This window comes from Ptychodera flava, chromosome 14 (assembly GCF_041260155.1).
Source record: "Ptychodera flava strain L36383 chromosome 14, AS_Pfla_20210202, whole genome shotgun sequence".
In the NCBI taxonomy this organism is placed as follows: Eukaryota; Metazoa; Hemichordata; class Enteropneusta; family Ptychoderidae; genus Ptychodera; species Ptychodera flava.
In genome coordinates this window covers 35,178,429-35,191,283 of record NC_091941.1, presented here as the reverse complement: position 1 = coordinate 35,191,283, position 12,855 = coordinate 35,178,429, and the positions used below count along the sequence as shown (strand labels likewise).

General features: G+C 36.0%; 1 protein-coding gene across 1 annotated transcript in view; it reads right to left on the bottom strand.

The window, feature by feature from the left end:
* Positions 1–12,855, bottom strand: part of LOC139150288 (xanthine dehydrogenase/oxidase-like) — a 54,310-nt gene that overhangs the window by 14,979 nt on the left and 26,476 nt on the right. Inside the window, exons 16-27 of the mRNA XM_070722578.1 lie at positions 12,395–12,512; positions 11,974–12,025; positions 10,943–11,063; positions 10,045–10,164; positions 9,199–9,425; positions 9,155–9,165; positions 8,611–8,728; positions 7,569–7,743; positions 4,777–4,968; positions 4,172–4,320; positions 3,426–3,507; positions 926–1,150 (exon numbers count right to left, since the gene is read on the bottom strand). Of these exons, the coding sequence (XP_070578679.1) occupies positions 926–1,150; positions 3,426–3,507; positions 4,172–4,320; positions 4,777–4,968; positions 7,569–7,743; positions 8,611–8,728; positions 9,155–9,165; positions 9,199–9,425; positions 10,045–10,164; positions 10,943–11,063; positions 11,974–12,025; positions 12,395–12,512 (1,590 nt within the window). The remainder of the gene's footprint in view (positions 1–925; positions 1,151–3,425; positions 3,508–4,171; positions 4,321–4,776; positions 4,969–7,568; positions 7,744–8,610; positions 8,729–9,154; positions 9,166–9,198; positions 9,426–10,044; positions 10,165–10,942; positions 11,064–11,973; positions 12,026–12,394; positions 12,513–12,855) is intronic.

The following is a 12,855-nucleotide window of genomic DNA, read 5'->3' as shown; positions in this document are numbered from 1 at the left end:
AGAAACCTGTATACCAAATTCAAAACTATCAGACCAGTACTTTTTGAGAAATAAATTTTTTGACCAAAAATGGCAAAAATTGCCTTAAAAATGTAGATTTGCATATTTCTGCACAATTTGAATAAATCTAAAATAGATCATCCCTAGGGACATATGTACCAAATATCAAAGCTATCTGACTGGTAGTTTTGAAGAAGAAGATTTTTAAAGATTTTTTTACCAAAAATGACAAAAATTGCCTTAAAAATACAAATATGCAAATTTCACCACGATTTGAACAGATCTGACTGAAGTCACCCTAAGTAAACTGCATGTCAAATTTCAAAGCAATCGGACAAGCAGTTTCAGAGAAGAAGACTTTTTTACCAAAAACAGCAAAAAATGCCCCAAAAATACAAATATGCAAATTTCACCACGATTTGAACAATTTAAGTGAGGTCACCCTAAGTGAACTGCATATAAAATTTTAAAGCAATTGGACTTGCGGTTTCAGAGGAGAAGGCAATTGTTGACGGACGACGACGAAGGACGACGACGGAAAATCAACCTATTTGATAAGCTCCGCGTCGCTGACAGCGGAGCTAACAAAAAGCAGTTCCTCATCGATTCTCTATACATCACTTTGCTTTGGGCATTCTTTGTAGATAAGCGAAAATCTCCAGAGGACATAAGGTATTTCTATAGTTCTTTCTTTGTAAATTCAAATGACCCCATACCTGTATTAAATTTACGTGGAAAAATACAACTTTTGAATTACATAAAAACATGCTGTTTCAAGACTATTCACTCAATGAGCTTCAAAATGAGCCCCAACAAGGGGCAGACCAAACAAGTACTGTAAAAGTTTCAAAGTCTGAATATCTGTCTCCAAGGTGCATTCCACCTCAAACGAATAGAGCATATGAGAAATCAAACCCATAATTACCTTGACTGCTTCACCATTCAAATCAGATGAGGCACTGGCAGCTGTAGGGGAAGTGTTTGGCACAGTGTTGGTGCTGGTCTCACTAATAAAGATCTTACTTGTAGGTATCTTTAGAGCTCTGCTTGCCACCTGGATCATCTTGGTGTGAAGACCCTGGCCCATCTCAGTGCCGCCGTGGGCAATCAGTACAGAGCCATCATCATATATGTGAACCAGGGCTCCAGCCTGTGGAGAATGAGAAGGAAATAGAGATACAACAGACTCTCTTCGACTCACTTCATGAAACACTTGCATGCAATGATAATGTAGAACAATACATCATTGTGCAGGTCATGATTTTGAAATCCTTGTGAAGTAAACTAAAAATCCATACATCCAGCACACACACTAAGGCTACTACATGTAAGTACAGTAAATGTACCTGTGGGTCAATATTATTATCATATCAACAACTCAGCCCATCATCTTTTGTCAATGTATATGATGAGAAACTCACACCAAGATCAATTACTCCAAACTCTTTGAAATACGGTGTGCTTTTACAAATCACATATTATTGTCAAAAGCATGCATTTAGTAAATTATGTTATTGTGCTGTCTTTGTTGACATTCTGATTGCAATTGCTCAAAATCATTTCAATCTTGAATCTGTGAAAACTATTCATTTTGTGACAGCTGGGTAGGTATTGCAGGAATTAATGGTTTGAATCTGTTTCTTCAGAATTAAATCATGGCTTTAGACATGATGACGTCTTGAGCATAACATGAATCTTTGCATGGAAGCCACTGCTGTTGTATACCAGCTAGTACATGTATGTCCTATCCCAAAGCAAGCTCTCCTGACTCAAGAAAATTTCACTTTGGACGTATCTAAGAGTAAATCTTTATTAGATAGCACATAATTTGCTGTTTCTATTATTTTCCCCCATGATATATACAAAACGTAACATCATATAGATGGGACCTTCAGTAAACTACCGGTAATCTCCACTCTTGAATTGACATGAAATTCCTTTGCAAAGAAACAAACAAGAAGCCACAGGAAGTGTTGTGCCACTGACAAAGTGGTTGCTACTTGGCTGTTTGTGGTCAAATCAAAAATAAACCTTGTCTACTGGAGGAAATTATTGATTTTTATCTGAGGTATGTTTGCTTTTAAAAAAGTTAATCCATGTCCTATAGAAACAGAACTGACTGCGTACATGTACAACAGGTCAAACCCTGAATTCAAACAGACCACAGTAAAAACAAACCCATGTGTGCAAATGCTCATAGAAGTATATTTCCATACCCGTTTGTATACATGTGGGTTTGTCTGTACCGGCATCACAAAATATCTTGGGTGTGCTGAGTCTGTAGAACAAATAGCTTCCTTTTTATTCGGGAGTAGAACCATTGCCATGGTTTTATTACAAATTTATCTACGGACAAACTCCAGAAACGGAGCAATGTGCATTATATGTACAACTCTAGGTGATGAATATTGCTCCAATGGTTTCCATTAATTGAACCATGCAATGCAAAATACCAGTAGCCACTGTGGGGATAATGGTGTATGCAAAAGATATCAAAGGAAGACTTTCATGGCCGCAATGTCATATGGCTATGATGGTTGACTTTTCCTTTCAAATCTTATCATTAGTATGCACATTTTCTATATCTACCGGTATGTCAACAGATTTATTTGAGTTTTTAGTTTCATTACTTTTTCCGGTGCATCAATTATAATAAGCATCCTTGATCACATTATATGGATATTGATGTGTTTGAAGTAAATAAAACATATTAAAATATTATTAGTATCATTAAAACAGTCCAACTGCAGCTGACCAAAACAGGTTTGATTTGAGCAATACCACACCCAGCGAAAGTATACCACCAGATTTTGACCAGTTCATGACATAAATACACAAACAATAGCGAGTGCACAATGAAGTGAACTGATCAAAACCGAGTGGTATACCTTGGCTGGGTGTGATTTATTGCTATTATATCATAATTACAGTATATTGAAATTCTAGCTGGCATGGAACGTCAAGAAAGGATGTTTTTTTGCTCTTGCTGAGAGCTCCCGTGTGTGCCAAGCACGCTATATCACCAATATACCACAGTTCTTTTCACATCTTGACCATCAGATTGCTGTATTTACACCATAGATACTAGGATGATATAATTATGATTTTAAAACAATTGGAAGATTCTCTGTTGTCAGAACTGTAAAGGTTTGTCGACTTCCCATGGTGTGAATGTACTTATTTGTAATCATGCCTACCACAAGTTTTCTGACAAAAAAACAAAAGGAAGATCAGATTTACAGCAATACCCTCACTAGACAGGATATGTTGAATTTGATATAGCATGGCAACATGTGACATCACATCGCATGATGTCATACTATATCAAATTATATCATATCATATCTAGCTGGCTAGCTATAGACAATAGCCTGACTATGAAAAAAAAGCTATGCATGCAACTATGGGCAATGGCATATACTTACTTGATTCATGGGCTTAAACGTGAAGGAAATGCCAAATTTGACTGGAGTCAGAGCTATTCCTCTTTTCTTCCACCGATTTTCACTATATCAAAGAGAAAAAATGCTTGAGAGCAATGATAAAATGCTGGTAAATATATTCATTAGGTTTTCATATTGATTCTCCAATGAAAGTTCACTGACATATTATATTGTTCTTTTAGAGGGAGGCAGTCGTTGGAATTCTGCTCAAAGGTTGTCAGGGATCCCTACGCCCAATGTAAACACTCTATCTGGGTATGTTAAATTGGTGATCGATGAAAGTTAAAACATGTTTGTTATCAATGAATATTGTAAAATTTAAATGTTGCAGCTACATGTATGTTGACTTGATGCATCTAGACATCATGCATGAAATACATTGTTTTGTAAACAAGAAAGTCGCACATGTGCAGTTCTGATGACTGCTTCCCTTTAATGGACTGCTTAATCAAAAAAATGATAGAAGTAACAGTTCAAATACTGTATACTTTGTTGGTCACCTAGGCCAATACAACTTTAAGCAGTATGGCCCAGAAAACAGCAAATTCAGTGAAACTATTGTTTCCTTACTTTTGCACAGTACAACAAAATGGGATATGAAAAGCTCAGCCCAACTAATCCAGTATGACAAAATCTTTAAAATTGCTGACAAAATCTAACCTATCCAATGCTGAGCAATAAAGACAGACTGCTCTCATAAGTAAAATAAAATAGAAAATTGAGTTCACCTGTTGAACATATCAACCTGACGTCGTCTTCTTTGTAGGTCACTTTTCAAGATACACTCTTTCCAGCATTTTTGTAGAGTATCGTTGATGATCAGTGCCTGGTTAAAATGGGTCAGGTCGCCCTCCCTGTACATGTTAATTTCACGAACCTGTGACCAAAATAAATTTGTAAGTCATGCGATTATTAATAGTGAGAGATGCGATGGCTTGTGTTGAAGTTCAAGAGAAACATGTCATCAATTCCTTCTTTCCCTAAAGTTTTAATTTTACTGAATATTTGTCTGCAAATTCAGTAATCCCTTTTAGATCTACTATAATTATGGTACAAAAATGTACTTTCTTTCTGCTTGCATTATATGGTTGCCAATCTGTGTATGTATACACTACATTTGTGTTTGTATGTCAAAAGTACCGATATAAATATTAACAACACTACCGGTACTTGTAGTTGTTTATCCATATACAGCCTTGGAGGTGACCCTAACTTCATAAATCACAAACTAGACTGATGAGTTCAGTCCTTAAGCTTGTTGAGAAAAGTCACACATTCTAACAAAATACGTGAATCCTCCAGATAGATGCTGATGGTTCATAGTGCCTTTTACCTGTTGTTGAGTTATTCCACACCTTACGGCAATGTCTGACATCCAGTATTCTGCAAAGAAGACAGCCTGAGGTCCTCCAAAGCCACGGAATGCTGTATTAGAAGGAATATTTGTCTTACAGACATAGCCTGTGGCGCGCAAGTTTGGAAGGCGATAACAGTTGTCAATGTGAAACAGTGTCCTTTCGATGACCTGTCAATGATGAAGAATGACCACCTAGGTGTTACAAACTTTGTATTCAGTTCATTCAACTTTCAAGAACATTGATGAATTAATAAATCAAAAAACTCCTTTATAATACAAGATGTCACATGTTTTATTTTGTGGCAACCTCAAAGTAAATCAATATTGAAATAAACAAAAAAGAACAGAAGCATAGCAAAAGATAACTTTATAACTTAAGATACATGTACAACATGGATATTTTTGAGAGCCTGTGTAAGATGCAGTACTTGTGATGGTAGTAACATACACAGAGTACCGCTTAAGGCATAGCTTTCCTTTACAACTCTGAGCAGCACACAAAAGACACACTTGCATCAAAAAGTCTGCATTTTGTCCTTATCCTTTATTGCAAACAGATTTTTGACATCCTGTGAAGGAGGTAAATGGAATTTTGTAATTCATTTTGTGATAATCAATTGAGCAGACAGTTAGAGTGTATTAGTACACATAACATGCAGCGTGAAAATGTGATAAACTTTATTTTTTATTTTCTTGACTTAAACTTTACTGGTACTATGAGACAGCTTTGATATTTTCAAAGATACAATTGAAGTTGTTTCTGCTTTATTTCTCAGTACAAAACTTTTCTAAGTACAGGCTAATTTCAGTCGTTCAGAAGCAATGAGGCAAATCACGATAAATAATATCATGAAGACTGTTACACGGCAGCTGGTTGTTATTTTACCAAAATTTACTAAAACATTAAGTATCATGGACCAGCAGTCCCAGGCCTTAAGATCTTCAAACTTTTTGTAGAGACCAGTGAATGGTAATTGGCCTTGTATGATATAAAATGAATGCCAAACAAATTGGACTGTAATCAGACATTATTCTCTAACATTTTCTTTGTTCAGCTAATTATAATGTGTCACCATTGATCAAAAACACAAGTGGTGACCCGGATATTACGTCTTGAGTATTTTCCGGAATTTTCCGGTATTTTGCGGAAGATATTAGAGAATAATATACTTATCATATGCACAAACCAGGAATTCCTTATTTTTGCAAAATACAAGATGTAAACTTTTGAACTACTCTTCAAGTAGAATAATTTCTAGTTGTCGGTTGGGAGAGCAAGGAATACGGCCCTCATGTTTGTGTGCTGGGCAAATGCAAGACAAGCCACTTTAAAAGATGGCATAGGCATACAAATTTACCTGAGAAAAACTTGTGCTCTTTTTCCAGAACAAAAATCAACTGAATCTCAAAGGTTTGGACACTGTAACATGTGTCCAACCAGCTACATGTATGCCAGACTCTGGTTGCAATGCTTGTGCTTATAGAACCCATGGTAATACGACCAGTTTGGAGTTTGTTGTTTTTGAAAATTACTGATTCAGTAATTCCTTTGGAGTATACAGGCGTTACATTCTCGTGTTCCAGTTATTGTTGTTGAAGTCTGAAAAAATGATTTCATGACATGAATTTTGGAGGCTCCGCATGCAACCAGGACAATTGGCACTTGACCTTCTTTATTGTAGAGGAAACAGTATGTGTACACACAGTCCCTCCATACACAAGTCCAGATATAGCTCCTATTTCTTTCTTTCGAACCGCATTGCAGGTAAACATATCAATAACACGAAATCCTATAATCCCTGACATCCTACAGGTGACAAATACATGAACATGCATGAAAAATAGGCTAATTTTAACCAAAATGACCAGAATGCACTGTGATAATCAGTACAGTGATTGTGGAAACTAAACTTGTCGCCGGAATCAAAGCAAACCAAGTACACACATACATGGGTACATGTGCATGGTGTTCCTCCTTGTTGTAGTGTACACAATGACCAATGACCTCATCAAGCTGGACAAGAAAATTGATTAGGACTTTGTTTTTTGATAATGTCAATGTGGATCAAGGTGACCAGACTATGTCAACTGCCATTTACATGTACTTTGTTTGCATTGACAAACACATCAAAGAATGGCCACAAAAAGTTCAGTTGCACCAAAATTCATGACATAGGCCCGGGTTCTCGTGAGGTAGAATGGCCAGAGGATTAAACTCCCATTTTTCTTGTCAATATATGACAACTTGGCTTGTGCATGTGATAACAGGTCTTATATTGATGTTGGCTCAGGAACTAATGCCTGATACTGTAACTTTTGGTTCATGATTTTTTTCACTATTTTTGTTTTATATGTCAACTTCAAGTTCTTGATCTACTCACCAAAGCTTGTTGCCACACTTACTATTTACCTTGTCAACACAGTGTCCATATGTAAAATGTATTGTAACTGTTATACCTTTGAATTCTAGTTAGGACGAGGACTCAGTTGTCAACAATAACAATCATATCACACGCTGTGAGTTGACAAATTTGACACTGTGTATCTGAACATGCTTTGGGAAGTAGAACAAGACAGTGTTAGTGAAAAAAAGATAAAAAGTTACAGCTTCTATCCCTTTAACCAATCATGTATTTTCTCTGGAACCTTTCCTGAGAATCTTACAACCATTGAACTACTTTTCATGAACACAAGATGATGTCGACTCAAAGGCAAAGGACAAAGCACATTACAGGGAATGAACTCTGCATTGTGAAACATCCACTTACCGGTATCGAAAGATCCTTGGAAAAACCGGCATTGCTGTAACAATTGACCTCAAGGGCTTGAATATGCCCACTGTTTGTAAAGCCAATTTTGTATCTAGCCAACATTGGGTGTCGAGTTCCAGAGGTACACATGTCTTCATCACGATCCAGCATGATTCGTACTGGCCTGCCAACTCTTCAAATTGGAAATAAAAACACTGTTGTACTAGCGGTACTGGCATCAGAATTAAAAGATCTGAACTTTTTCTCAAACTTTCCGATAGGACCCCTTCAAACAAGTCTCTTTCAAAATCAAGAATATAAATCAGCGGTTACAATGTAAATTTTGGTACTAGGGAAAAAGTATTCTAAAATTTACCAATGTTTGAAATTCAAAAAGGGTACTTTTCCTGTGTTAACTGTTCAGGGAAAAATTACAGTTTTCATTTTCACTAAAACAAGACAGTGAAAGCTTCATCTATTCAACATGCAATACTCAATATCTATTCAATATGAAGCAAAACTTGATTTTTTGGTACAGACCGTGAAATGCTTCACTGAATGTTTAATCTTGTCTGGCTGCAAGCAGAGTTGAGGTTGTGCGCAGTTGAAAAGTACTTCAGCATGTTTCAAGAAGTCAAACATAACTGCTTTTCATATCAAGCAAAATTCATGAAAAGATGCTCTAAAAAAGAGCAACTTTGTCCCTTTAATAAAACGATTTAAACTGATTTGGACTAGCAAGTCATCCTACCAACATATATGAAAATTGATGAATGGATTGAATGCACTGCTAATTTGCCTGGAAGTATCAACACTTCCACTCAATCTTTTAAAGCACCTTACATTTCATAAAAAGTGCATAATTTTGAGCCAAAGAATACACTCCATTGATATTAACTTTTCATAATTTCATTTGTATATTCAAATAATATTTATTAATACAATGGGCATGATAAAACCAATGCAATGATTTCAGAAACTTAGCATTAGATGACTTTCTGTGACCTTTCTGAACTGACCTGTCACCACTTTACAAGATTTTAAAATTACTTTCACTTACTTGTTTGCCGCTATTGCCACAACTGCTGATAAAGGACAGCTTCTTGTTTCTTTCCCTCCAAAGCCGCCACCCATCCTCTTGACTTTACATACAATTCTGTTGGCTGGAACTCCCAGGCCTTTGCAACCCATTTCTGTTAAATCAATTGAAACACAATGACCATATGTCTAGGTAGGGTGAGGGAAAGCAAAGAACATCTAACAGATTCAAATTTGCTGTGGGTATTAAAATGCATAGAGTATTTGAACAGAACATGTACAAGTGGATGATCCTTCACAATTAAATATGTCAGCTGTTTCATCTTAATCATGTATTCAGTAATTATGGTGTGTTGGTAAGTTCAAATGGTCGAAATGCCTGATTTTTTTGAACTTTTAATCTTTCATTTATGGGAAGGTTGGGGAGTTTGAGGTCAGACCAAATGAATTTCGTTTATGATACATGCATATTTTAATTATTCACCCTTCTTTACATTGAGATTTTCCATGGCCCATATTTCATTTCACGCATGTGCTACATCATCTGTTCATGGTTGATTTTGAGCAGGTACTTGTACTTTATCCCATCAGTGTACACTATTCACCATACAATACCTGTGTTCCTGTAGGATTTTGAGTTGATGAGATGATTTCCATCTCGCCATCTTCATTCTTTGGGATAGCTATGGATGCTTGGGTCTCCAAATAGAAGTGTTCCTGACCACCGATTCGTACTTCTCCTTCAATGATTTGGTCAGACTTTTCAAAGCCCTCTTGTATGTTCCCTTTTTTAATTGTCTTTATTGGATGGTGGAAGGATTCCTTTTTGATGGCTTCCTGCAATTTAAAAACCCCACGTTTTCATTAGATTATTGAAAAGTTTTTAAACAATAGTCAATAGAGTGGACAACGTGGCCAATCCGTATGTATCAGGGAGACAGTGCAGTGGCAATGAATATCAAATCCAACCAAACACTCAACGCAGTCACTATTATAGGAAGATCAAAGTGTGTGCATAGAATCATCATGTTGGCTTGAGTAAATTTGAGAAATGGCCTAATTATGAAAAAATCAAATGAATGATTGATGTGCAGGCAACGTTGAACAAAACTGAATACCAGGTAACACTTTTGACTTTTGGTGATATTGAATCATGGACAGACGGATGGACAGACAGACAGACAGACGGACAGATGGAGGGACAGACACACATTGCGGCAACATAGGAAACCTTTGGCGCTTTGCGCCATGGTGTCCAAAAAATTAATCCTCATGATTCTTTCCTTTCATTTTTAAATAATTTTTCAGCAGTGATTTTGGAGTTTTTCATCCTGAGATGGGCCCGGTATAATGGACACTATGCACTTCACAATTGTTGAAAACAAAATATTTTAGAAAACTTCAGATCTGCATTATTGCATACTAGGATTGGCAAGCTAGGTAGAGTAAGCCTTACCTCTATTGTAATTACTGATTCAAGTTCATCATACTGCACTGAGACAAGTTTGGCAGCTCTCTGTGCTATTTCCTTGTTGTCAGCGACAACAGCACCGATTACTTGACCGATATGGAGGACCTAATGGATGTAAAGGTCAAGGCAAATTGTCGGAACCAGTGACTTAATATGAAACTCAGTTGGTTTTTCAACGAATTTCACTCAAGCTGTGCCAAGAGTAAAGCATAGCAAACCTTATTCTCCCAGGAAGGCACACAACAGCAAATGGGAGAAAATCCCTAGATCAGAACATTTCTCCTGACTGGGAGAAAAAAATGACTGCTCCTGACTGGGAGGAAAAAATGACTGCTCGATTGATAAATTTTCTACAGATATGGCAACCAGGAAAACTGCATAGAGTTTAAAATATATATGTAGTTGACAACCGTTGTCTAACATAAAAGTCAATTTTCATGATAGTGTGGAGATCAGCTATGGTCCTCAGTGATCAAAGTGTAACATGTGACTCAAGTGCAAAAGTTAAAAGTGATATCTGACCTATCTTCTATAAGAATATGGTCAGTATTTACTTTCTTCAGTTCAGCATCTATCCTATGTCACTATATATGCATATTTATCAGTCAAATCAATGTTCTACACCTGATTTTCAATACAACAGTCATTTGGCATTCAAAATCTACCATCGATAACACTTTTACATTGTCTATGTATTTATGCCTAAGCTATGACTTTAAGATGATTTAATTCAAGTACATGTATTGTTCTATGTTAAACATAGTGTATTATGTGCGTGCATTTTTGCAGACAAATGTTTCAACAAAAGCTTAGTTCAGACTTTGAGGTGCTCAGTGAAATTATCAGATCATTATGCCGTTTGTCTGCAAACATGATAGCTTACTTTATCTGATGCGTAAATTTCTTCATCAACTATTGGTATAAGATTTTCTCCAGGTACATCATTATGTGTCACAAATGCCCGGACACCCTCCACAGCCATTGCCTCCTCTGCATTGATAGACCTGTAAATGGTGGAAATCAAAAAAAATATTATTTATATTATTATAAATGTACAAAACTTAAGAAATGAATCATGCAGGGTGAAAATGTCCAAATACAACGTAGTGGCATTTTAATGCCAATTAAACATTTTTTGACTAGAATCTAACCTTATGATGTAATATGCTTACTTTTTTGATACTTACCATTATTTGTATGATTTCAATAGTTTGTCACAAATGAAATTTAGTTATTTCCTCCGAACATGTAAGATTCTTTGCATTATCTTTTTTTTAAACAGAGGTAGTTAACCATGTACAGTAGGTATTAAAGTAATTAATCCACAAGTTGAGTTTATGATCCTGATGATATTAGCTTTTAAAACAAGTGCCTGATGCTACAGGCTTGCTCTAACATAAAGTGTTCAATTGTTTCATTATCATAAAATAATACCAAATAGGTTTTACATAATTAAATTGAATGCTCTCGTAATATTTATTACCATAGAGAACACCATATTGAGAGCTATAGTGGTGTTTGGCTAAAGACAGCAATGACCCACTTTTTGTAAAATGTTTGCTTTCATCTTGTGTAGTTGATGTGGTATGCGAGGTGAACCCTCCGTAACATGCATTGGTAGGGGTGTGAGCATTCAAGTAATGGCCTGTTACTGGCTTATCTGCCTCCACGTACAGAGAAACCACATCATTTCTTGTACCTAAAGGCAACTGTACATGTTGGAATTTGTGCAATTTGACTGCTACAATTAATTTGAACATTATCAATCATGGAAGCACATCTTTCTAACAGATTGATTTATGGCAGATTGAGGGGAAAAAGGAAACAATAGAAAACTTTGTATATTTTGTGTCATTTACCAATACTTTTTCATTGCACGTAAGTACACGGTAGTATGATGGCGCTCTTACAAACCTGATCTTTGCATGGGCCTTGGTACTTGTCACGAGTGCTAAATACAGTTCACCTGTATTAATGAAAGACATACTGATTATTTGCTTGAAACAGACTGACTGAAAAATTATTCTTACATCAGTTTTCAAATTCAGATAAAAGAAATGTTTCTCCCGAATTCATGGGCACACATTAAATTGAAAGTGAGTTTGCTTCCCTTGTGACACACGTTCATATTTGCTTAAATAAATGTAAGAGAGCATAATGTGTTATTGGTTACGTGAGGAAAAATACCATACATGTGCATATCCAAACAAACCATACACGTGCATATTCAAACAGATTGAAAACTACTATTTTCGTTTGGATAGAGATCGTTGGAATGCTCACTTTGTACTGCAATTTGCAAAATCTGAATTGTGTTCTTTTATGACATACTTACCGTGTATTGGGAGCATATCATCGCAATACACGGCTTCACCTGTTACTTGTTTGTAGGCTGACAAATGTCCCATGGGTCTTCCAACAGCATCTTCAATGGGCTGTCCTGGCTTGACTTCCTAATAAAGTCAGATTCATGCAGTTGTCGTTTATTTGCATGTCATTAACTCATCCATGGATGTATTGAACATTGCAAACCACTCCAACATTTCATAGATAGATTTAAAATTTCATGTCATCTATTAAAAACGCATTTAAAATGTCGATAAAATACTAAAGAAAATATTCTGTATTAATATATATATATATGATGGCAACCTCTTTGAAATACAGATTTCTTAAGCAATGACTTCATATTGAGTAAATTTTGGTACTAGTGGAGATCAATGGATACAAACCTTTGGATATGAACTTGAGTGGTTTTCCTGGGGTCTCTAAGCATGTACTATATATACCTAACTC